The sequence below is a fragment of the Myotis nattereri genome, assembly GCF_964212035.1.
Source record: "Myotis nattereri genome assembly, chromosome: 8".
In the NCBI taxonomy this organism is placed as follows: Eukaryota; Metazoa; Chordata; class Mammalia; order Chiroptera; family Vespertilionidae; genus Myotis; species Myotis nattereri.
In genome coordinates, this window is record NC_138083.1 from 16,094,585 (window position 1) to 16,122,294 (window position 27,710).

The window sequence follows — 27,710 nt, forward strand, 5'->3', positions numbered from 1 at the left end:
GGAGGCTGAAAGTGAGGGTTCAGCTATTGGCAGATGTCCTTCAGGGCACTCCACCTGTTAGGGGGAATCCAGCCTCAACTTTTCCATCAGGCTTTTTGCTTAGGCGTCTTCAAAAGGACACTATACATATTAATTTTAAAATTTAATTTGTTTTGAATAGTTACCTATAATTGTGGAAAAGCCAAGTCCAAACGGAATTATTTTACAGACACACACGATAGCTTGAAACAATGCTAAACTAAACCAAAACTGAAGGTTGGAGAAAATACAGGTTCTGTAGAAGTGTGTGAGCTTTGGGTACCTATGAAGATACACACAATAGGACATTTATATAAGCTCCTTTGGAATATGCAATGCTTGATTTAACTGGCTATATGTTTTTAATATCTGGAAGAGAAATTTAATGGAAGGCATTACTATCATTTTAATGTGAAGGGAATTGTGAAGGGAATACATAATGGTTGTGTTAATTCCCAGTTGAGAAACTTTGTCTCAACAGTAAAGGATCCTGCTCTATTCACCCATCACCAGCAATGAACCCAATAGCTTCAAAATACCTTCTTCTTTAAGATTAAGGTGAGATTTTTAACACATAGAATAAGATTAACAACTGTGCTTTAGTTGAATATTAAAGCAAAAATATCCTAAGTCAGCAGGTCAAAGAGAAATCTTATTTTACAACCTTAGGCTAGAATGGAAAGAAGGAAACACAGCAGCAAGAATCTTTAAATGTATTTGAATTTGTTGTGGCGATCAAATTAAAACGCATATGGAAGTGTTGTATGTAAACTCCAAGCATTAATTTAAGGAATTATAGTGTGCTTGGTAGCAAGGAAAAAAATGAGTACAAATTGGAATCTATTAAGAAGTAACGCCAAAAAAATATGCTAAGGAGCATACACTATTTACCTATAAATTAAACTTCTCACTTTCCAACTTTTCTTAAATTTTTTAAAGTCCTTAAAATTGATACAGGAGTCTACATGAAATTTGTAAAATGTAAATAACCTATTCTCACAAAGATTTTATAGTTACCAAATCAGGAGCTGACAGACATACTAACATATGCGTTGGTTGGGTGGTCTTGCTGAGCATATCATGTTAACATCTATTCTTAACTGATTTTCTTTTGACATCTAATTGGTAGAAATGAACTATTTTCTGAAAAACTAATTTTAGAAAAACCAACATGCGTGGCCAAGATTTTCAAAGTTGAAATACTCTAAAAGAATAAGAACACAAGAAACCAGAATTTTAAAATTTTGTTTGTTTTTACTAAAGTCCAGAAATTTCCGTAAGACAAGTACATTAATGAAATGTTTCCAAAGAAATACCGAACAATATATACTCTAATTGGCTGAGGGTTCCAGCTTAAGAGTTCATACCTAATTCTTGTGCATTAAAAATCAGCATGGATCTTAGATGATCTAGAATACACTGTGTTTTGAAATCCACAGCTGGTTTGATTTTTAACCATAATGAAAAACCAGTATTCCTATTCCATCAAAATGTTTTACAAGCAATAATAAATTCAGATCCACTGTATTATGCAACACACATCTTTGGAAAGCAACATAAAACAGTGAGATCAGATCAGTAGAAATATACAGTTAAAAGAAATACACAAAGTACTGCAGTTTTCTTAAAAACTACTACTTGAGAAAGAAATCTTTCCACAAATAGCATAAAATTGTAGAATGATGAAAGGATTTGGGAAAGCTTTACAAAAGCCTAATTCCAATTGTATCTTCCTGAGGGTGGTGGCAAAGGGTACTTCCTTCCTTCTCTGGGATATCCCTGAAAATAAGCAAAAGAAAGAGTTTATTTTCTGGATTAACACCCCTGCAAAAAAAATAATTTTTCAGCTATATGGAAAAATAAATCATAAAGAAGGTAAACATGTCTTAAAGGTCTATCACATAGAAGGTTCTTCATTTATACCAAGCTTGTTGCAAAGTGGGACATCAGTAATAGCACAAATGCTATTACTGACAACTGACCAAACAAGCCTTATCAAACAATTTAAAAATTCCTTACAATCTACACAAATGAACTATACAGAGTTAAGTGTTTGTGTAAAACCCTTTAAGTTCTCAATCTTCCCTACCATCCCCAGCAGGCCATACTGTGGTCAGGTAGTAGATGTAAGCTTCATCTTTAGATAGATTTACACTAGGAAAGTCAATTTGCTTAACCAAGGTAATAAGTCAGTGAAGGCCTAAATACCTATGAATTTTATGGTGGTTTTGATTTTTTTTAAAGCTATAAATAGTAGAGCACTAAGTAACATATTAGGTTATTACATAATTACTAGGAACATTCCTAATATCTCCTAGGTATGTTTGTAAATAATATTTCTGTAGATCTTGAAAGACACACTGTAGGCTAAGGCCTTGTAGTCATCTAAATTTCACTATAATTCAATAGTGCTTCAAAACATTTTTTTTTTTTTAAATAAAAATCAGTGGGGCCAAAACTGGTTTGGCTCAGTGGATAGAGCGTCGGCCTGCGGACTGAAAGGTCCCAGGTTCGATTCCGGTCAAGGGCATGTACCTGGGTTGCAGGCATATCCCCAGTGAGAGATGTGCAGGAGGCAGCTGATCGATGTTTCTCTCTCATCGATGTTTCTAACTCTCTATCTCTCTCCCTTCCTCTCTGTAAAAAATCAATAAAAAAAATATTAAAAAAAACATCAGTGGGAAAGAGACTGAGAAAAAGGAGATACTAAAAGATTTATAAATTAACCAAGTGGTTTTGATCTCCTGTCAGGGGTAGGGAACGTCTGGCCCGAGGACCACATAGGGCTCGCAAAATCACTTGGCCTGGCCCTGCCAAGGCATTAGGGGTGAGTTAATTAAATGTTTGACCAAATATAGCAGGCTAGTTTTTAAGCTGATAATTCTGTATGGCCTGAGAATGATGTTATAAATATCCAAATGGCCCTTGGCAGAAGAAAGGTTCCCCACCCCTGTCCTAAGTGAATAAGAATTCCACCTCCTGTGATAGCAGAGAGCTCCTTAAAAAGGGAGATCTCCTCCTCGGAAGGAGGCAGGAAAGAAATGAACTGGGTTCAGAAGTTCCCAGCTTTGCTGTCAAACTGCAAGTGTTTAGGGTTTCAGTTTCTGACTGGGAAAATGAGGTGAGTGGACTAGACATTCTCTAAGATGTCTTCTAGTTGTAAGTATGTCCCTGTTTCAATAATACTCATTATTTAGATTATCTAGTCTCAATCTATGATATGGTATTTACAGATTTTCAAAGTAAAATTCTACAAACTGAGTCTAATAAGCTAATAAAATTCTCTCTAAAGACAATTAAGATGATTGTTTTCTTGTAAAGTGAAGAGACACTAAGAAACAGTGTAAAAAAGACTTTTCTTAGCTATCAGAATAAGGGGACACATAGTAAGACCTTGAGTTATAAAATTAATATTCGAAGCATTGCAAAACGCCTGTAGGCAACATCAGGTAAGCAATTTGAAATCCCTTTGCATCACCAAAGGTGCCAAACTCCACAAACCGCACACACTCTGAGCCACAACACTCTGATCCTGTTATCTGGCAAGAATTTCATGACAAAAAAAAAAGAATTTGATGACAGAGCATGTAAATACTGGACAGGGTATCAAATGGCTGGGGGACAAATAAAATGAAGCTTACATCTACTAAAGGTATCTAGGAATTATTACACTCATCCAATGTATAGGTGTTTACATTTGGTAGAAAAATATGTGGAACATTTTTTTATGAAGGAGAGATTTTTTCCATGAGGAGAGAGAACAGATACATCAAGACCTAAGACTTCTAAGATAAATATACAGTTGAAAAGATAGATTCCTGCTTTCATTTTTCTAGGAAATTATCATCTATTATGAGAGACTTAATTTGTAGTAAAACAAAAAGCAATATCCTTAAAGGATAAATAAGGTTTCTGGTAACTGACCACATTTGTGCTAAAGGTCACTGATTGCTATGATTAAAAGAGCTTTTGCTCTGGAAAACTGTTCAGCATCTTCAAGGTATAATTTACTTAGTGAGGCAGATACTTGCCTAATATACATTTTTAATGAGGGACCCAAGTTCAGCTAAGCCAGCGGTTCTCAACCTGTGGATCGTGACCCCTTTTGGGGTCAAACAACCCTTTCACAGGGGTCGCCTAAGACCATCGGAAAACACATATTGAATATATAATTACATATTGTTTTTGTGATTAATCACTATGCTTTAATTATGTTCAATTTGTAACAATGAAAATACATCCTGCATATCAGATATTTACATTACAATTCAGAACAGTAGCAAAATTACAGTTATGAAGAAGCAACGAAAGTAATTTTATGGTTGGGGGTCACCACAACATGAGGAACTGTATTAAAGGGTTGCGGCATTAGGAAGGTTGAGAACCACTGAGCTAAGCGAATCTATCAATATCTTATCCAGAAATGTTTTAACGAAAATATGGAGCCCTGAGAGGCATGGCTAAGTACACAGTATGTTTTTCGTCCCACAGCCCACGCCGTATCACCTGTCTCCCTCCACGATCATCGCGTCTGGGTGGATACCCGCCAGGCCCGGCTAGCATCTGGTACTGGTTTGGCTGAAAGCCTGCATTTTGGTTCTGGAGCATCCGGTTCCATGGCAGTAGAGGTTCAGCCCCAACACCTCTGTGGAAAAGCATCATGTGTGCATTACAAGTCAAGCATGTATCATTTTTGCAATCCAATTTTGCTGCACTTGTCATATGGGATATATGGTATCAAAGTGGCCTTTGTATCCCCCATATCCAGTATAGTCTAATGTTTCATAAAGTATCAGCATTTATTAAAGAGTGTTTAAAACTTAAGTGATTCAGAAAGGCCTGACTTTTAAAAAAATATTCTGTTCATTTACAATTGTGAAATTTCCTTTTTAGTCATGTAAAGATCTGGACCAAGATCTCCAAGTTGGCTACATTTAAGATGCTATAAAGAATGAGGCTTTATTTTTAAAAATGTCCAGACTCATTCTTGGAGTCCATTCTTTCTAGTTAATTGCAGGTTGCAAATGAATTCTTACTGCTGAGTATTTTGAATCCAGGGTAGGGGACTTGGCTGTTTTTTCCCATCCATTATTCTGCTCAATATGTCAGAAGGTCTGATCGGGAGGAAACCTTTTCAAGTTCTATTGATGCAGCTCTCAATTGACCATGGTGACCTAGCAACATGAGCACTAATTGGCATGGGCTGACTGGCATTTGGTGTACAGTTTACATGGGAACACAAATTCAACAGCTTTTATAACCCAGTTTGCCGGCCCAGATTACTAGTCAAAAGAAATGTTTTAATTGTCTTCAAGTGCCTATTTTAACTTTGCAGATACAAAGCCACAGGTATGATGTATGAAATCATAATTTTAATTAATTCACAATGTAGCAAAGACATCTTTCCAAAGGCAATCACCATTTAAAACTTTCGCCTTGAGACATTTTCCTCAACTTCAATTTTATAGAACAAAAGCAAAATAAAAAATAAACAAAAGCAATATTCTCCAGTATATTTTAACATTAAGAAGCTTTGGACCATTAAAGATGTTAGGAGGAATTACAATAAACTTTAAACTTGCTAAAGCACTGACAACCTGGAATAAGCTTATAACTATATCAGCATATGAATTTTACCTCCTGGGTCTTAGGGGAAAAAGCCCAAAGTTGGGCTCATTGGATAATGCATTCTTCTCACAGCTATTCAAGCCTAAATCAATCCTCTCTACCCCCCAATCTCCTCCCTTCTCTTGGACTTGCTTTATTTTTTTTAAAACACCAAAGATGATTATTTTTGTGTGATAGCTTAAAGAACAGCTCTCTGAAGAACTCTAAAAAGGTCAATGCTATTCTTGACAGTTAGTGTTGAAACCAGGGCTCGCTCTTGCTATAAGTGAATCCAAATAAAATAAATCTACTTTTCAGAAAGAATATGCATATATTCAGGGCCTTTAATTATTTTTTGGGTTCATTATGAACACAAATGTATTTTAGCAAGGATGCTTCATCTGTTTAGTAGTAATAGCTCCATGTGCAGAGACAGGAATGGTCTCTTCTGGTCTCTGCAGAGTGAGGGGGTAAGGTTTCTGCTGTGACCAAAGAGGCTCATCAAAACTGGGCCATTAATGCAAAACACACACACCAAAAATGCAACTCACACATTGTAGTAACTGTAATCAACTGTTCTTAGTTTTACAATGATAAAAATCACTCAACTGAGTTACAGGTAAATCTGTTAGTAAGAATCGCATAACATTATATAAATGTAATTTTATATTATTTTGTCTTAAAAATAGGTTAAGAACAAAGCACAGTTTAAAAACAAAGTTCTCCTTTTTGTTTGGAATTACTAATTAAAATGTTGACAAAGATAAGTTTTATAAAATAATTTAATTAAAATTAAACAGAATGAACAAGGTAAGAGGGGCACAGAGGCATGTTCTTTGTTTTTGCCCTTTACTGGCAGAAAGGTTTTTATTTTCCACAAGCTTTATCATATTTCTATACTAATTATATTAATTGATAAATACAAACTGAAATTTGCCTTGGAAAATACATATTAAATATGAGATAGAAGTGTTGAGGCTAACATACTTTAACTTTTAAAAATTACTAGCTACTGATTGAGGCAACAATTTCACATCAGAGATGGCAGCAATATTCTTAAGTACCTAATTACTGCTTTGCAAAGTCGCTGGCAATGTGAAGTAATGACTCCAATTTGGATGTTTTTAATTTATACAAATGGCAATCAGAGTTTTTAAAGCTTTTGCATGACTAAACTTAACACCCGTAAGTAAAAGACTAAATGGCCACTTAAAATATGGCTAGAAAAGACAAGCCTCCATTGGCAAGAACATAAATAATGGGGCGGAACTCAAGTGATGCAGAATGCTGGACATCTCTGCGTGTATCATTAGGTTGTTTTTGTGTGGGGAGGCAAGGGGTGTGTGTGTGTTCCTGTTGTATTTTTCAGTGAAATGAATATATGAATTATAAATACTATCTCAAAGTAGGAAATAATTTAAAAAAGTGGCTTAAAAAAATGTGTACACTGAAAATTTTCTTTTCCATAGGGTTCACAAGCAAACATTCAAAATAGTGCAATGGAGAAGCACTGAACTAAGGATCAGTACCTTGTTCTAGTAAGAATTTCTACTGTTTACTACTTGTGACATCTTGGCAAAGTCAAAGTGACATGAGTTTATACTTTCCCCTCTGTCTCCTAAGGTTGGAAGGATAAGAATGACAAGTGCTACCACAATGAGTGACAGACTGTATTTGCTATTAAGCTAATGAAGTTTTAGGATGACTGAATCCAAACTCTCTTTATGAATAAATGATGTATTTATTTCTTAAATGACCATGGTTTAAGACATAAAACAGAACTGTATTATGCTCATATCAAAGTTTTGTTTTAAGGCCTGGTTTGAAGTTTCTGACTAAAGCTAAACCAAAAATGCCCCACAAAACTTGTCCTTAATCTGCTGAGTTCACAAAGTTAGTAAGGATAATACCAATACTTGGCTAGGACAGAAAAAACAAAAAATCTGACGGACATCAGGACAATGGTAATAACCTGAGGAAAATGTTTAATGTGTAGAAGAAAGAAAAGCTACTGGGAAAGGAAGTATGCCTCAGAAGTGGAAGGAGATCCTTTACATCCCTTGAAGTTCCTATGGCTTTACTGTAATATGCTCAGAGTAAGTATTCTGATGAGCTTTGTTCAAGTGAAAAATTTCTTAGTAAAGAACAGTACAGAAGGAAGACCTTAAGTAAGCTACTGAACTGTGTGAATTCATTCTTTTCCTCCTCTATAAAAATAACAGCATCGTTAAAGGGTTGCTAGGAGGAATAAATGAAGGCATGATTTTAAGAGCATGTTAGCACAGTGCTGACATTTTTGTAAGCAGATGATAAATGTTAGCAATTATTAATAATATGAGAAAGAGGAAAGAAACAAAGTTAGGAAACCAAGTCTTAAAATCAAACTTGACAAAAGTAATTCAGAAAGACAGTTATTTAAAAAGAGATCAGCTCTTATGTGCTACTATGTAATTTAGAAAAAATTTACCCTTTACTCATTTAATTTGTTTGGAAATAGTACAACTCTGAGGATATTGAAATAGTACATCCAGTGTGCTTTGAGCAATTATATTGAAAACAAAACAAATACAGGTATTATCAGTTGTCTTAAATTTAAAATGCAGCTTGCAATAAGTAGTTGATACTATTAATAAACAATTGAATAACATGATTTATCTTTTTGAAGAAAATAATGAAGTTTTAGAGTCTTTTAGTCTTTAGTTTTCTTAAAAGGGGTGTAGCATTTATAACCCTGTTCATAACAAAACACTTTTCATTTTAGATGTGAACAGATCAGACTGCTAAAACGCTAATGGAAAGGGAAACAAAACAGATTAGAATTAGGAAGGCAAAGAAGGAAGCCTTACTATGACAGAGCTTAATTCGTTTTAGCACTAACTGAGGCAGCACACCAGCATGAAATGATAAATTTTAAAACTGTCCTTTTAAAAATTATACTATAGCTGTTAATATAATTATCCTACAGCTGTTAATATAATTATTCATAACATGCCTGGTTGTCTTGTCATGTAGAGACCACCTGACTGAGAAGCACACAACTTATCAATGAAAAAACACATGTCAAACATCCCTTGTTATTAAACCATGTCACATTCTTCCTAGTCCATGGTACTTATTAGACTGCAGATCCCATAATCCTCTTCTGAGTCCCTTCTGCGTTTAATTCAGTTCAGTCTTAAGTAGTTAAAGAAACTGTTTTCAGTGGCAACTAATAACTACTGACCTACAGTGACACTGCCCTACAATAGGCTTGTCAGCCCTGAAAAAGTTGTACCAAAGAAGCTGATTAGGACTTGAAGAGGTTTGCAGCAAGAATCAATGGTTGGTCTGTACTGTGCTGCATTACCAGCCCAGAAATGATAAAAGTGGAACACCATTAGTTATGCCTCATTAAGCTGCACAACCCTTCTAAAAAGAAATTTGTTTAGCCTTACCAAAACCTAATACAATTTTAAGCTCTCTGAGTTGCATTTTCCAGGGCACCTCAAAAGCTTCAATAAAATAAAGGCCAAGGACCAAGAAAAGTAGGAAAGTATATAAACATGAGCCTTTTACTTCAATGTGTTAACCATCTATTTTCCTAAAGAACAGGCACAAGAGAAACTGTTTAGGGGAAGAAAGTATATTTCAAAACAGAAACCTCACATGTTGAAGCGAAAAGATATTTAAAAGTGATGTTTGCTTTATTATTACCTGTCAAATCTTTGCTGCTGGAAAAGGGGAGGAGGCCCTCGCCAGGAATCCTGGGGCCTCATATCTGAAAAATAAACAGGGAAGAGTTAAACAGTTTTTTGTGTTTTTGTTTTTTTTTAAAATAAGTAATCACTATTTAGCTACTCACATATTTTATAATTAACTCTTGCGAAAATCTGAGACAATATAAACTGAGTAAACTAGCATATTTACACAGACTGGAAATGTAAAAAGATATTAAACAGGGTCAGTAAATTCATTTTGTTATTTTTCCTTCAGTAACAAAACGCAGTTTTACTAACTTTGGTCATTAAATTCACACATTGCTCTCTCTCGCTATGTATGTGTGTGTAAAGATATACATGTATTTTTTACATTTATATTTTAAATGCTATGGTAAAGGAATGGATTAGGTTTTCCCCCACAAATACAAATTTAATGTATAGTAACTTTAATAGAAATCCTGAAATTTGCCTTGTAAATGTGTAAACTGAAAAGGAAGCCTGACTTACCTAGCTATCATAACATAGAGCGGAGAGCACACAATCTCTCTAGCATGGGCCAGAAATATGCGTTAATAAAGGGACCACCCACTTTTCCATTGTTTTCTGACAGTCAAACCTCTTTCCCTAACACCAATCTGAACTAGCAACATCTAGCTATAAGAAACAATTAAATGGCTACTCTCCTCAATATAAGTGGGATTAAAGGAACACTCCATAACACTGGTCAGCAGGAGAGGTTAGTAGCTCAGTAGGTTGGTATCAACCAACCGGCACTCTGGTCTCCAGTCTTGCAGTCACCTCGGCACCCTTCAGCAGGGTCTGTGTGTGAGCTAATTAAAACAGCTGGTTCCAGGAGTTGTCTAATGAGTTCACTTGTAAGGACAGTAACCTCCTCCAGACTCTTGAGACCCAAGGGCAACAAGGCTTACCGTAATGTATTCAGGCTCACAGTTTAATGGAAACACAAACTAGAAACACGCTTTTCAAAATTACTTTCTTGAAGGAAAGAAGAAATGAAATCTTATCTTTCTTTAGATTTAGAACCCCCACCCCCAAATGCAATCTGGGTTTACTTAAAACAAAAACAGAAAGAAAGAAAAGTGAAATTGTGTTTTAAAAAGCTCCTGCAAAGGAGAATATGGAACAAAGTAAAGTACCTGGCTGCTCACAATAATTCCAGTGTGAGACAACTGGCTATTTCTGCCCCGGGCTTCCTCCTACCTCAGCTCCCTGACAATGCTAGCCTGAAACAAGTGTCCTAAATGGACAAGCTACACCGGGGGGAGCAGCCGTGACAAGCAGCATCTGCAGCTCCATAACCTGCTGGCCCTAGGTCCACGGAGCCAAACCCACCATATGTCTCTCTTGGAAAGGAACGGAAAAGCCTTCATCATCATTATTTCCAAGAAGAATCCTACTCTAACTGAAGGAGAGGTGGCATCTCCAGTTAATTTGAATTAAGTCCCTTTTGAATGTCTTAAAAACCAAACTAGTAGCAGTCAAACTGAGAAGCAATGCTGAGGAGGTTTCACAGTGGTCACTTTATATTCAAAACCTGAATGGGAACTCAGCAAGTTAATCACCACAGAACCCACACAAAACAGGGCAAGAAGGATCACTAGTCTAGATCCAGAATAACTTCCAAGTCACTACTACAGACTGTACACTATGAGTAAATCATAATTACAGAAGGTAAAACCTAGAAGACAACCATTATCTATGCGGTTTATTTCTAAGGAAAAACTCAAGACATATTTACCTTAACACATTATACACTTTTCAATGAGTTAACTATGTATGAGAAAGCAATTTATTGAAAATAAAATCAACATTTGGGCTATTTTTTCTGATAATTACTTTGTTAAACTTGAAGTCCTTTGGTCTATTCAAAATTGTACAAAAATTAGGTTAGTGAAAATTAGGAAGTATTTTTAGTGTGTTACATATATAAAATTAGCTGAAATAACAAAAGTCAAGAAATACAGTGAATTTCATTCAGACTCCCGTCTAATGCTGTACTTCACGTGCCAGAATCACTGTGGTCTGTGTGAAAACATGCCCCCTTTACCGTTAAAACTTAATTCCTTGACTCTGGTTCCAGGGTGTTTCTTTATAAATGGTATTGCTAAAGAATACCATTCTGGTATTGTTGAGTGGTTAAATTGAGGTGATTAACATAATCTCCATGGTACTTAAAGAAACTCCCATACAGGATCTCAATCACAAAAATTTAAAACTGAATGAAGATTAAAAAAAGCTTGTATATCTTTTCCTAGGAACAGTAGAAGTAGAGGGAATGTTACCACCATCAGAAAGACATAGTCATTAGATTCAAATATGCTACATGTTAGGTTAAGCACGCCAATATTTATAAGCGGAAGTGGAATATAAAGTTCATTAAGTATAAATGCTTTTTTTTGAAAGGGGAAACTGTTTTTTTTTTAAAAAAAATATTTTTATTGATTTCAGAGAGGACAGGAGAGAGATCAATGATGAGAGAGAGTCCCTGATTGGCTGCCTCCTGCATACCCCACAAGGAGGATCGAGCCCACAACCTGGGCATGTGCCTTGACCGGGAATTGAACCATGAACTCCTGGTTCATAGGTCGATGCTCAACCGCTGAGCCATGCCAACCGGGTAAAAGAAGAAGCCTTTCAATAGTTTACCTATCTATCTATATAAAAGCCTTAAATGACCGTTATGACCGAACAACTGGTTGACCAGTCACTGTGACGCATACTGACCACCAGGGGAAAAATGCTCAATGCAGGAACTGCCTCCTGGTGGTCAGTGAGCTCCCACAGCCAACCTCCTGCGGCCCCTCCCTCCCAGCTAGCCAATCTACTGTGGCCCTCCCCCCAATCCCCCCAGCTAACCTCCCATGGCCCCTTGCCAGCCAACCTCCCCACGTCCCCCCTTCCCTTCCCTCCCACACCACCGGCCAGCCCTCCAATAGGCCTCATTTGCCGGCCAGGCCAAGGGGACCCCACCCGTGCAATTCATGCACCAGGCCTCTAGTACACCTATAAGTGCCCAGAAATATGGCACAAATTCTCAGTCCATCACTTCTACCAGGTATGCCAGGTACTTCCCCCTCTATTTTGCTTTTATTATTTCTCACTTCCAGAACAATTTTGTTTTTCATATAAATAGATTCTGTACATGCAATAGAAATATAGTTCTTTATTAAAACCTAAATATATTTTGCAAGACTTTAAAAACTGTGTCACAGAATTATTAAAACATCTCTTGCTTTCAGTCCAAAAAATTAAAAAGAATCAAAGACAAACTTCAAGGCTACCTTTAAACAAATCTCCTCATGTGGTCCTGAGCAAAACATATACAACCCTTAAGTATTTATGAAGAAGAAACATTTCCTAGTCCGTAAGTAGTAAGTACAAGGTAAAAAAATTACTATCATTCATTTGCATAGCTCTATGAGAAAGATCCATTTGAGAGGGAGAGAAAAAAATTCTGAGATAGTGAATTGCACTTCAGAAATGTATAGGCAATAGAAGAAAAATGACAGTTAATTTTTCCTTTGGTCTTTAAAAACGTATCCCTTTTCTAGAGCTTCTAAGACCACACAAACCAAGACTTTGTCAATAACTCAAGTGGCAATTTACCTAAACAGCATGACAATCGCAGAAAAATTCCATACTTACTGATTGCCCTAATCAAAAATCACATTTCAAATGGGGCTAATTGACAAGTTTACAGTCTGAAATTAAGAGAAGTGATATATTAGGTTCTTCGGGTTATAGAAACAAAAATGCTCTATTCATACTTACTGAGTACTCAGGGTTGCACTTCACTCCAAGAAATGATCAAAAACCGGACAATTACTCATCAGCCAAAAACTACACATCAAACACAAATCAAAGACCAATAGTAAAAAACACCTCCAGCAGACACTTGACAGAGTTGGCAGTATGACCAAATGGCCCTTCTTGTGTGTAATTAAAGAAAATAGCACCCGACCAGCTTGCTTGGCTCAGGGGTTGAGAGTCAACCTATGAACCAGGAGGTCATGGTTCAATTCCCAGTCAGGGCACATGACCGGATGGTGGGGCTTGATCTCCAACAGGGAGCCTGTAGGAAGCAGCCAATCAATGACTCTCTAATCATTGATGTTTCTAATCTCTCTCTCCTCCCTTCCTCTCTGAAATCAATAAAAATATATATATTTAAAAGACAGCTATACTAAAAACATTTTACAAGACTGATAAAATGGTTTAAATGTTAATTCCACTAAAATTCTTTCTGACCAAATTTTAAAGTTCAAAATTATATAAAAAGAAATCAGACTTAATATTTTCATAGTACTTATTATGTACCAGGTACTGCTTCAAGTGCTTAATAATGTAAACACAGTTATTGTGAATATTCTGTGAGATGGGTATTTTCTGCATCATTTAAGAAATGAGGCACGCCGAAACCGGTTTGGCTCAGTGGATAGAGCGTCGGCCTGCGGACTGAAGGGTCCCGGGTTCGATTCCGGTCAAGGGCATGTACCTGGGTTGCGGGCACATCCCCAGTGGGGAGTGTACAGGAGGCAGCTGGTCGATGTTTCTCTCTCATCGATGTTTCTCTCTATCTCTCTCCTTTCCTCTCTGTAAAAACTCAATAAAATATATTAAAAAAAAAAAAAAAAAGATGTAAAACTTTTAAAAAAAAAAAAAGAAAAAAAAGAAATGAGGCATGTACTTTGGATGCGGGAACATCCCCAGTAGAGAGTGTGCAGGAGACAGCTGATGGATGTTTCTCTTTTATCGATGTTTCTAACTCTCTATCCCTCTCCCTTCCTCTCTGTAAAAAAATCAATAAAATATATTTAAAAAAAAGAAAAGAAAAAAAGAAATGAGGAAACAGGATTACAGACAAAAACCTGCTTAAGATCACAGGCTATTAAGAGACAGAGTGAAAGCTACAGGATAAGTTCTCTTAAACACTCCCACTACACTATGCTACTCCAAGTTTCACACGCACTTGCTGGCTGAGATGCTTCTTCGTGTTATTTTATTTCAGAAGGACCAAAGAAGAACCACCTCCTCAATCAGGAGGCTCAGAGGCTTAGGGGTTTTCAAGAAGACAGGATTAGAGATTTTAAAACTTTCAACGTTTTGAAAGTTTAGAATTAACATTATTACACACTAGAGGCCCAGTGCACGAAATTTGTGCACAGGTAGGGTCCCTATCAGCTGCCAGCCAGGGCCTCCCTTCCCTGGCTGCCAGCTGTGGCCGTCCTTTGTTCCACGCTGTCCCTGGTGGTCAGCGCACGTCATTGCGAGTGATTGAACTCCCAGTCAGTTGAACTACCGAGGGGACATTTTGCATATTAGGCTTTTATATATATATAAATATCTAATGAAGACAGGAAGGGAAAATAAGTATACTTAACACATGTTTACACTTTGGTAGTAAGCATCTTGACAAACAGGGATTCATAGGGAGAAGAAAAAAAGATCTTGGTTAAAATATTTGAAATCACTGCTCTTTTTAAAATGGTAGCACTACCCTAGAAGATTGAGTATTCAACAAATCATAAATATAAGGGATCAGATAAAAATTAAAATAAGATAAAGACAGAGAGGTAAGGATGAAGAGATAGATGGACTGAAGGACAGATAGTTCTGTCTGCATAAATATGAAATCTAGAGGTCACAATAGACCATGAAAAAATATGCCAGAAAAGTCTTAAAGACAGTAAAGAAAACAAAAGTCAAATCATATGCTGAACTATGTATAAAGAGTATGGGGGGAGAAGGAGGGGAAATCACAGAACATGGAATTTACTTTCTTGAAAGCAGTCATTTGTCTGGGCATACCATTCAACTGTGACCATTTACTATCCAGCAATGACCATTCCAGATTAGGCCAATTATTTATCCAACACATCTCCTACAAAGGTTACCAGGGAATAATCTGTGTTATGTATTACATCCTTACCTTCTAGAAAGTTCAACCTCAAAACCCCAAGTTTTTCTAGGTTCTCTTATAACCGAGGACAATTAAAATTCATTGATCTATCTAAATCTTTCTTGAACTACTTTTTAAAATATATTTTTATTGATTTCAGAGAGGACAGGAGAGAGATCAATGATGAGGGAGAATCCCTGATTGGCTGCCTCCTGCATGCCCCACAAGGAGGATCGAGCCCGCAACCTGGGCATGTGCCTTGACCGGGAATTGAACCATGACCTCCTGGTTCATAGGTTGATGCTCAACTACTGAGCCACACTGGCCAGACATCTTTCTTGAACTTTTATATTTCTGGTTTATATGCAGATAATTCCCAATTTTCTCCCCACTCATCTTCTCTCTTGAGCAAGTAATGGACACAAATTTAACTTCTAGCAGATGACTTTAACCTCTACAAAAATCAGATTCATCATATTTTTTTGTATTTCTTCATCCTCCTGGGTTTCCAAATTCTGTTAAAGGCCTCATTAGTCACTCAGCTATCCACAGTGCACACATGAGCCTCATTTGAAACTTCTCTCTCCCTCACTTATCACATTCAATTATCCAACCCTTCAGATTCCTTCTCCACTCTGAATCCACTTGGCCACAGACAACTTCTGACTTTCATTAATTATCTCTCCCTAATCAGAACCACCATCAAGTATCTTCCATAACCAATAGAACTGTGGTTCTAGAAAGGAGGTTTAACTGCACTCTTCTGCTTAAAATGATACTTTAAATGCTCCTACAAATACAGAGAAAAACTTGCACACAAATTAATAAGAACATGCAATTTATGAAAAAAAAACTGATTAGTAAAAATGTGATCAAAGCAGCAATTTTTAAAAAAATCATGCTTCAAAATGAAGATATTCTTCCTTGCTTATCAAATTAGCAAGAACTTTTAAAAAATGATAACACCTGATATTGGTGGGAGTTAGGATATTAGAAATTGTCATCTATTGCTACAGGAAATATAAATGGGTATGCTCTTATCTGGAGATTAATGTGGTGATATTAACCAAAAGTTCAGAAATTCAACATAACTTTTCATCCAGCAATACTATTTGTATAGTTTACATTTAAGTAAAAAAAAAAAAAAAACAACACAAAAAAATGTTAAAAATATTATTAGAAGCATATATGTTTAAAATTTAAGCAATATACTCCTAGATAACCCATCCTATCTAATAAAAGAGAAACATGGTAATTAGCTGTACATCCGCTACCCTTCCCATTGGCTAATCAGGGTGATATGCAAATTAACTGCCAGCCAAGATGGCGACTGGCAGCCAGGCAGCTTGAAGCGAACATGAGGCTTGCTTGCTTCAGTGACGGAGGACTCCAATGTTCCCCGCCTGCCGCTGCAGGCCTCTGAGCTTGCAGTTTGAAACACTGTTACAAATATAGAAGGTAAACACACCCTGAAGGGTGTGTGACCAGCTGCAAACAGCCATCAGCCAGCCCCTCACCCAGGCTGGCCAGGCACCCAAGCAGGACCCCCAACCCTGATCCAGGACACCCTTCAGGGCAAACCAGCCGGCTCCCATCTGTGCACCAGGCCTCTATCCTATATAGTAAAAGGGTAATATGCCTCCCAGCACCGGGATCAGCAGAGCTGCAAGGCCTCCCGGCACCGGGATCAACGTGACAGGGGGCAGCACCCAAACCCCCTGATCGCCCTGTGGCTCTGTGTGTGACAGGGTGCGGGGCCACAACATCCCTATCCGCCCTGCTCTGTTCGTGACAGGGGAAGGCACCCCAACCCCCTGATCACCCTGCGGCTCTGTGTGTGACAGGGTGCAGCGCCCCAACCCCCTGATCGGCCCTGCTCTGTGTGTGACAGGGTAGGCGCCCCAACCCCCTGATCGGCCCTGCTCTGTGGGTGATGAGGTAGAGCCATAACCTCCCCATCGGCCCTGCCCTGAGTATGACAGGGTGTGGCGCACCAACCCCCTGATCTGCCCTGCTCTGTGTGTGACAGGATACGGAGCCCTAACCCCCCTGATGGGCCCTGCTCTGTGAGTGACAGGGGGCAGCGCCCCAACCCCCTGATTGGCCCTGCTCTGTGCGTGACAGGGGGTGGTGCCGCAAACTCCCCATTGACCATGCCTTGAGTGTGACAGGGGGCGGTGCCCCACCCCCCCAATCAGCCCTACCCTGAGCGTGACTGAGGGTGGCATCGCAACCTCCCGATTCGCCCTGCTCTGTGCATGACAGGGGGCGGCGCCCCAACTCCCCAATCGGCCCTGCTCTGAGCCCGACCAGGGGCTGCACCTAGGGATTGGGCCTGCCCTCTGCCACCCGGGAGCAGGCCTAAGCCAGCAGGTCGTTATCTCCCGAGGGGTCCCAGACTGCGAGAGGGCACAGGCTGGGCTGAGGGATTCCTCCTCCCCCCAGAGTGCATAAATTTTTGTGCACCGGGCCTCTAGTCCTATATAATAAAAGGGTAATATGCAAATCGACCGAACGGCGGAACAACCGGTTGCTATGACACGCGCTGACCACCAGGGTGCAGATGCTCAACACAGGAGCTGCCCCCAGCCCCCAGCCGGCCAAACTCTCAGTCCTTCCCCCAGCAGCAGGCTCCAATTGCCCAATGGGGAATGGAAAATGGGGAACTAGAGCTGGGTGATGGCAGGGGACGTGGCCAGCAAGCGGGCGGGAACGGCTAACCTCTCGGTCTCACCCCCTGGCTGGAAGGCTCTGATCACCCGATGGCGAAAGAGGAATCGGGGGTGGGTGGCGGTGGACACGGGTGGCACCAGGCTAAGGGCCCCACCCCGCCAGTCGGGAATGGCCAACATCTCAGTCCCTCCCCCCCAGCCGGCAGGCTCCAATACCCTGATGGCAAACGGGGAACAGGGGGTGGATGGTGGTGGGGGGCGGGGCTGGCTGCTGGCAGCCAGGGAAGATGGCCCTAATAGCAGGCCATGCCTAGGGACTGTACCTGTGCAGAAATTTCATGTGCCAGGCCTCTAGTGTGTATATAATTCTGAAAGTGGAAATCAGGAATATTATGAACTGAATGACAAGAATATATGACACAAAATAAAAGGAATATATATGACATGAAGCTAAAGTGAAATTCATAGCACTCAAGTGCATATATATTAGATATGAAAGACTGCAAATAAATTACGTTAAGTTTCCATCTCCAAAAATCAGAAAAAGAATAGCAATTTAATTCCAAGGAAACTAGAAGTGAATAAGGAAGACAAAAGCAGAAATAAATAGAAAACCAACATACAATTGGGGGGGGGGGGGGAATGCCCACAAAGCTAAAAGTTAGTTCAATGAAAAAAAAACACAAAAAATGAAACCAACAATGTTAAATAGGCCCTCACAACACTATTCAAGAAGAAAAAAGGAACAGTACACATTACTAATACCAGGAATTGATTTTAAAGTCTACAGTCATTAAAAAGATATTAAGACTATAGCATGAGACAACAGAGGCAAGAAAATACAATGAGATAAAGACAGTCTCTTAAACGGTGGTGGAAATACTGGACAGATAGATGAAAAAAAACCAAAAAAACAAACTAGACCATTTCCTTATACCTTATACAAAAATGAACACAAAATGGATTAAAGACTTAAATATAAGACATGAAACCATAAAACTCCTAGAAGAAAACAAAGGCAGTAAACTTTCTGACATCAGTCTTAGCAATATTTTTTTGGATGTCTCCTCAGGCAAAGACAACAAAAGCAAAAATAAACAAATGAGAACATCAAACTAAAACGCTTTTACACAGTGAAGGAAACCATCAACAAAACTGAATGAGAAATGAAATTTGCAAAAAATGATTTATCCTATAAGGGGTTAATACCCAAAATATATAAAGAACTCATCAATTTTACATCAAAAACCAAACAATAGACATTTCTTCAAAGAAGACATACACATGGTCAACAGGCACATTAAAAGATGCTCAAATATGTGCTGGGGGATGGGAGCGGCCAGGGAGAGGTCAATGGGGGGAAAAGGAGACATATGTAATACTTTCAACAATAAAGAATTTAAATTAAAAAAATTAAAGATGCTCAAATCACAAATAGTCAGGGAAATGAAAATTAAAACTACAATGAGCTATCACCTCACACCTGTCAGAATGAGATATCAAAAAGACAACAAATAACAAGTGCTGATGAGGATGTGGAGAAACGGGAATCACTGTGCACTGTTGGTGGGATTGTAAACTAGAATAGTCACTATGGAAAACAGTATGATGATTCTTCAAAATATTAAAAATAGAGCTACTGTATGACCCAGCAATTCCACTTCTGGGTATTTATCTGATTAAAATGAAAATAATTTGAATAGACATACGTACTCTTAAGTTCATTGTAACACTGTTTACAATAGCCAAGTTATAAAAGCAACCTAGGCCTGGCCAGTGTGGCTCAGAGGTTGATGATATCTGGTTAGGTAGCAAGCAGACAACCAGGAATGAAGAAGAAAGGGCTTCATGAAGAAAGTGGTTTTGAAAATGACACATGACTTAATAAGACTTTCTTGATAAGGCAGCACACAGCCACGGAGCTCAAAAATAACATTAAATGGGAATACAATTTAAAATTAATGCAAAATTTATGAAGCCTAACATTTAACTATTTTGCCCCTATTCCACTGCAATCCAAATGCCATGTAATTATTTTCATGGTTACCATTTCTGAACCACTTCTGTCCTCGAAACAAGTTATAAGGGGTCAGGAAAAAACCAAAGTCTTCTCAGAACCACGGTATTAAAGGCATATTCCTACCAAAGCAATGCCTAACTTCATATTTGGTGGTTCTGAGATACAATTTGTTCAAGAAAGGGACACTGGTTTCTTTCAATTAAGTGGTTGTTAATTACATATCTATTGCATGTGATGTAATTTGCCTCACTACTTGTATTAATAAACAGCAATGCATCCACATATCTTTTTGCATAAGCTCACTCAAAAGATTTATACATGAAAATAAGAAATCCAACTCATACATTCAATTAACTATTTATATACAGTAAAAATATCTTAAGACTACATGAAGTATTCTCTTATAATCCTTCTAAATTGTATGTTTTTTGTATATTTTTAAGACCACTATTTCTGCATGGATACAATGAATCTATTTTTTTAGCAATGAAGATTTAGCAACCAACCTTTGTGTAATATTCAATTTAGCATGTAAAATAACCAACTAGTAAAAACTTACTTGACATAAGTTTTGGAATCTGGGCTTGTCCTCTCAACAGCGGCCTGTATAAGTTTCCCTGATAATTTACAGGTGGTGGCGCAGCATTGCTGTAGATGCCAGTTCCTGAGCCTCTTGGCATAACATGGCTGTAAAAGAACCCACCCAACCAGAATAAAAAAATTATATCAAGAGATATCCATCACATCACAGCTGACACAAATTAAACAAGTGCTAGTTGCCATCTCTTTACAATAAGATCTAATTAAGATAACACAGATTTAAAAGATTATTAACCAAGTTCAAAATAGTAGCTGATATTAATGTGACAGCAGATGTTCATTTCCCCCACCAAGATTCTTAATGGATAATCATTTAAACATTTATTAATTACTGTAAGCAAAAATTAGTTTATTCTTTTTTTGCATTGTATTTCAATTGTGCTCTATCAGTGTACAGTTGTCTCTTCGTACTTGGGGGATTGGGACTAGGACCACTTGGGGACACCAAAATCCAAGAAGTCCCTTATATAAAATGGTCTAATATCTGTATATAACCTGTATTTTCACATAAGCTATACCAGGGTATGCCTATGATCACTTCATTCACATGGACTCAGGTGTAGTACTTAACATGGGGCAAATTCAAAGTTTTGCTTGTGGAATTTTGGAAGCTTAACCTCCACAATATTTTTGATCCCAAGTTGGTTGAATACATGAATATGAAACCTGTGGATACAGAGGGCCGACAGTATACACTACTCTACTCTATATCATGCTTTTTTCTTTTCCAATTTAATATATCAAACATTTCCCTATATCTTTCACAGTGTTCAGAACTGTAACATATATATCTGAACACATATATTCTGTAGATATATATATCTACAGAATACTTTCCAATGTTCATGTCTCATATTTTACTAAACCATTCCTCTCATTTAGTACTAGCATTACAGATAACAAGGCTCTGGAGGTAATTAGGCATGTAACTTTATGCTCCTCTACAATTATTTTCTCAGGATAAATTCCAAAAATTAGAAACTTGTATCTAAGTTAAGAGCATCTTCAGAACTCAGTACTCTACTTAGAGGTACTACTATGTTGCTTTAGAAAACAGTTGAAATAATGCAAAAAGATATCTTAAGAATATTTTAGCCCAGCCAGCATGGCTCAGTGATTGAGCATCGACCTATGAACCAGGAGGTCATAGCTCGATTCCCAGTCAGGGCACATGCCTGGGTTGCAGGCTCAATCCCCCGTGTGGGACGTACAAAAAGCAGCCGATGAATGATTCCCTCTCATCATTGATGTTTCTATCTCTCGCTCCCCCTCCCTCCCTCTCTGAAATTAATAAAAATCTATATTTAAAAAAAATATTATTTTAAATTTGCATTTCTTCTATTATTAGGAATAAAGGCTTCTAAAACAATCAACCACAACAGCTAACATTTCCAGTGTTGAGATCTATTCTAAGCATTTGCTAAACATTAGCTTAATCCTCACTACAACTTTATAAAGTAGGTATAATTATTATTCCCATTTTACATATAGGTAACAAAGGCATAGACTGGTTCAGTAACTTGTAAAAAAATATCAAGTGGTAGAAAAAGCATTTGAGCCCAGACATTTAGGATCTGAAATCATGCTCTTAACCACTTACTATGCCACATTCACTGCGCCTTACTATTCATTGTATTAAGTACATGCTGATGGTGACCTAATGTCTAAATCGTATTTTCAATCTTAAGGTTTTCCAACGTATTGAAAATATCTATTTATGAGTTATCATTAATTCATAAACAATAGCTCATTAATGTTTCCCCCAGCCTGTTGTTCTTTTTATCCCATCTTGTCACCTGTTATTGTTTTAAGGTCTCCCTCTCTATATGGAGTTCCCTCAGTAACTAGGAAAAAGACAATTAAATAGCTCTTAAGGGCACAGTATAAAAATCAGAAATTCACAGAAGAGGAAATACGTTACCAGTAGACATGTTAAGAGAGAATCTAACAGACAAAGAAATGAAAATTCAACAACAATGAGGCACTGCTGTTCAAATAATGGTTAAGCAAAAATCTAGGAAACTGGTGGCTTTGTGTATTCACGTCCTGCTTAACACTTTAAAGGGATTCTGTCATTAATTCAGCTAAAACTTTCTTAAAAATAGAAAGATTGTTTTATTCTCTTGAAATAACTATCAGAACAATAGCAAAATTTTAAAAGAGAAAACAGTGGAATTCTCAAACAACACAAAGTAATACATAAACCAAAGAAAGAGCAGTGAATTTAAAAACAGAAGAAAAACAGGGACGGATGAAAGTCATTAAAATATCTGCAAAAAAGTTGTACTGAATAGTCTCATAAAGTATCTGTGGCATAAATACTGACTTAGTGCTTTGTGGCTGGGTCAGAAAAAGCAAAATATACAAATGACAGAAGCCTAACACTCACCCCAAAGTCCTGAATGCTGCCTGATCCAGGTGGACAGGCCGCCGGTCCCGATTAAAGCCAAGCTGGGGCTTCCACTGCCGTCCATTGCTGGATTTTTCCCAGTCACCAGGTTTCAGTACCGGTGCTGGTTTTCTGACCATTTGAAAATACAAGAGTTACAGGGATAAACAATGTTCATAAAAAAACAAATCTAGATAGTTTATATTTTATAACTGCGTTGTTGTTACCTTGCTCCCGGAAGCATTACAGCTTTAAAAATGTAATCTTCGGCAAACTGTGGGTCTTTAAAATTAATACTAGAAAAGAACAATATACAATTTAGTGATTAGCCTGATTTAACCACCATATAAACTGAGATACTTCTCATGTTTAAACAGAATAACTAAAATTCACGTCTTCAAAAATTATTGTAGTCAATAAATATCTTCACCAAACTGTTGCTAATTCTTAGCCTTCATGTAACTTTCTGTGGGAAATTCTAGCTAACTGTGGGTGATCACAGATCTTTAGTAGACATGGCCTCAACTCAAAAAAATCTTCCATTTTGTTCAGTCCCTGGCAAAGACTCTCCCTCTAGCATTTTAAGGAAAATCAGGTCTTGTTGCAATAGGAAAAGATACGAACATCAATAGAAACATCCTATATAATTAAAGGATAATATGCAAATCAACCAAACGGGGGAATGACTGGTCACTATGATGCACACTGACCACGAGGGGCCAGACGCTCAACGCAGGAGCTGTCCCCTGGTGGTCAGTGCGCTACCACAGGGGGAGCAATGCTCAGCCAGAAGCCCTGAGCAGGGCTCACAGCTGGCAAGCATAGTGGCGGTGGCAGGAGCCTCTCCCACCTCCACAGCAGTATTAAGGATGTCCAACTGCCAGCTTAGGCCCGCTTCCCAGGGGTGATGTCAGTTGGACATCCCCTGAGGGCTCCTGCACTGCCAGAGGGCACAGGCCAGGCTGAGGCCCTGCACCCCTCTCCCCCACCCCCAGTGCACGAATGTCATGCACCGGGCCTCTGGTTTATAAAATAAAAAAATACACACAAATATTTGGGAGGAGTGGCAAGGAAAGGGGTGACACTAAGCTTTCCAGTCGAACCCTGTATTCTGTTCTACTAATGGGTATTTTATAATGAAACAGTCACATTTGAAAATTATGCAAAGACTTTTATAAGGCTGTACAGTCCAACTTTGAGTATAATAAGCTGGGTCAAACTTCCTCTCTGGTGGTATGTATATGAGTCCATTCAAAGGCTGGTAAGTATAATAGTTGTCCTTCTGACAAAGCAATGCCTCTCTGGGATCCTGGATGTGTGTCTGATTTATACTTAAGGATGCTTATAACAGTATTCATCAGGTGAAAAAACTGTAAAACTTAAAGTGCATGAATAATAGAAACTATGCTTCTTCCTAAAAATACTTCGTTGGTATTTTAAACATTTTACTAATAGAATAATGACACGGGAAAATATATATTTACAAGGGACTAGACATATATTTAGCAAAGGGTCACCAGTGATATTCTCTGCATAATCAACCATCTCCTTTCTTTCTTTGTGTTTTTTAATATTTTCCAAAATTCCTCCAATGATTACAAATTACAGTTTAAAAGGTTTTAATGAATTGGTTGACATTTGATTTACTGATTTATTGATTTATTGAATTAACACATTGTGGACTGATCACAAGAATTCTCGCTTCAAATTATACAGTGTTTTACAAAGTATCATACTTTAAGAAAATATTAGCTTGTAAAAACATGTAGTAAATAACTTCAAAATGCAACGGGTATTTAATTTTAAAGTGTTCCTTTAACATTTATGTAAAACATTTTTTTGTACTCGTTCAATAGAAACTTATCTGGCCACTGGGTAAAGCTAGCAATAAAACTACTGGTCCGCAATAAAATATTTTTACTGATTTCAGAGAGGAAAGGAGAGGGAGAGATAAAAACATCAATGATGAGAGAGAATCACTGATTGGCTGCCTCCTGCACGCCCCCCACCTGGGGATTAAGCTTGCAACCCAGACATGTGCCCACGACTGGAATTGAACGTGGGACCCTTCAGTCTGCAGGCTGATGCTCCATCCACTGAGCCAAACAAGCTAGGGCACTGGTTGACATTTTTTTTAAAAGTATATATATTTCTTTATTGATTTCAGAGAGGAAGGGAGAGGGAGAGATAGAAACATCAGTGGTAAGAAAGAATCATTGATTGGCTGCCTCCTGCACGCCCCCTACTGGGGATCAACCCCCCAACTCAGGCATGTGCCCTTGGCCGGAATCGAACCTGGGACCCTTCAGTCCACAGGCCGACGCTCCATCCACTGAGCCAAACCAGCTAGGGCACTGGTTGACATTTTATATAACTAATTTTTTTTCTCTTCAAATACTGGCACTTAAAATTATTAGGACCGACCTGGCCGGTGTGGGTCAGTGGTTGAGCATCGACCTGTGAACCAGGAGATCATGGTTGTATTTCCGGTCAGGACACATGCCTGGGTTGAGGCTCAATCCCCAGTAGGAGGTGTGCAGGAGGCAGCTGATTAATGATTCTCTCTCATCATTGATGTTTCTATCCCTCTCTCCCTTTTTCTCTCTGAAACTAAAAAAAAAAAAAAAAAATTAAAAAGTATTAAAAAATAAATAATTAGGATCCATCTGTTATAAACTTTTCTTGCAGTACAATTTAATTATATTTTAAGTACACAAAAATAGCTTCGTTTATCATAAAAATGCCATGAGTGCAAGAACAGCTGGGCTTCATTTACTCTATCTGTTCCTCTTACAACTCACTTTTCACTAGTAACTGTCTTTATCACAAATGTTTTCTATTGGGCAAGGTGGCATAGGCAGGGCAAGTCAGAACAGGCAGTGTTAAAAGTTTAAGAGAGTGATAGAGAAAACAGTTAAGTATTTGGTCTCATTAGTGCTTTGCAAACACAAAGTAAAAAGAAAATTGGTAATAAGGCAAGATTTATAAGTAAAGTATCTCAAAGCAGTTATTTCTGTGTCAGCAGGACTTGTCAGCCCAAGCAACTTTTACATAGTCTCATGGTGGAAGTGGAGGTATAAACGCATTGAGCTTGCCTCTTCTTCTAATAAATAGGAAATGTCTAATTAGTTTTATAAGGAATAAAGTGAAAAAGGCAACAACAGGCTTGGAGTCAAAGCATGTGTGTGCACACATCTCCCCCACACAAGTCTTTGTGAGTGTGGGTAATAGCATGTGTGTAAGCGGGTAGAGTAAGGAGACCAAGGAAAACATCATCATCCAAAAGGTTATGGTGATAGGATGGCGGAGGAAATAATGGAACAACGACATTGAAAGGGGTCCCAGGACCAAGGAGTAGTTCAGTTTAATTGGCACAGCCTTCTTAATAGGGATCTGGGAGAGAAGTAAGCCCTCAAAAATGATTTTGAGTGACTACAGCCTCAATTCTTCCAAGATACATAACTCGTATCATTCTAAAGGCACAGGACACAAACCGACTCATTACATGCAACAGAGGCTGTAAGTTCTCCGACTGAATTCTCAGATGGGACCCCAGTTGTGAAGGGCTGGATTGGAGTGCCAAAGTATGTGAACAGAGTGGGCAGTAAGACAGGATGGTTGAACTGGGATATTGTTGTGAAGGGCTTGTTCTGACTATGACGTGAAGCTACTTCAAGATGTCAGTAAGGAAGTAAACGCAATCAAAGATGCAATTCAGAAAGAACCAGCCAGCAGCAGTGTGTGAGAGCAGGGGGAAAGAACCAAAAGGAGCGTCAACATGTGCTTGAGGTGGGAATGTTGGGCAAGCAGGGCTGGAAATGAAATAAAGAGTACATTCAGGTGCTCACTTCAGCAGCACATATACTAAAAAATTGGAACGATACAGAGAAGATTAGCATGGCCCCTGCGCAAGGATGACACGCAAATTCGTGAAGCATTCCATATTTTTGACACATATGTAATACCCTTTGTAATACTTTAAGCAATAAAAAAAAAAAAAGAAATGCTAAAATAAAAAAAAAAAAAAAGAGTACATTCAGGTGAGGGCTCAAGCTGAAGATCTGCAGTCATGCACAAAAACAGCTGAGACTAAGAAAATGAAGGAGACAGCCAAAGTAACAAGCTATCAGGGAGAAGAGATAATCCCAAGGCCACAGGGATAATCTCTTCTGAAGGACAATGGTTATGACAAGAGATTTAATAAGATAGCTGAAACTAATGCTTGGGGAAAACAGATCCTTTTATCTGGCAAATATGTGCATATGTGCACTTTACTGTATGCCAATTATTCCTCAATAAAATTGTTTTTAAAATTCCTTTATTCATGCTCAATAAGGAGAAATATTTCCAAGCTAATAGGAAAACTATCTCCAAGATCTTCCTTAGTTCTTCTCATAATCGTACTTAACAGAGTGATTTATATACTTAACATGGTACAAACCACTAGGAGACAGAAAAGGAGTATCTGAACCTAAGCGTGGAGGTCCCTACTGAAGGGACAATGGACACTATTCATGATCTCAAAGAGGAAAGCATTCTTTTCCATTGGATCTTTGAGAACAGTTTGAAGACTTACTCTTTTCTAAAATGAGTTAACCTTTTACTTATTAAGAGATTTTAGTATTTTAATTTGTTTCCAAAAACATATACTAAGAATTGTTTTTAGAAATAACTAAATAACAAAAGAAGCTAGAGCACAACTCAACTGCACTTTTCCAATGTGATAATATAAGCCACAACTTGAATAAACCTCGTAAAGGCAGGAACCCATTAAGCAAAAACCAGA

At 38.0% G+C, this 27,710-nt stretch overlaps 1 protein-coding gene across 1 annotated transcript in view; it reads right to left on the reverse strand.

Annotated features, from left to right (window-relative positions):
• Positions 1-1,256: 1,256 nt before the first annotated feature.
• XRN2 (5'-3' exoribonuclease 2) overlaps positions 1,257-27,710 on the reverse strand; it is a 91,032-nt gene continuing 64,578 nt past the window's right edge. Inside the window, exons 25-30 of the mRNA XM_081097205.1 lie at positions 23,152-23,220; positions 22,925-23,056; positions 20,495-20,622; positions 9,319-9,382; positions 4,525-4,663; positions 1,257-1,797 (exon numbers count right to left, since the gene is read on the reverse strand). Of these exons, the coding sequence (XP_080953331.1) occupies positions 1,732-1,797; positions 4,525-4,663; positions 9,319-9,382; positions 20,495-20,622; positions 22,925-23,056; positions 23,152-23,220 (598 nt within the window). The 3' untranslated portion in view covers positions 1,257-1,731. The remainder of the gene's footprint in view (positions 1,798-4,524; positions 4,664-9,318; positions 9,383-20,494; positions 20,623-22,924; positions 23,057-23,151; positions 23,221-27,710) is intronic.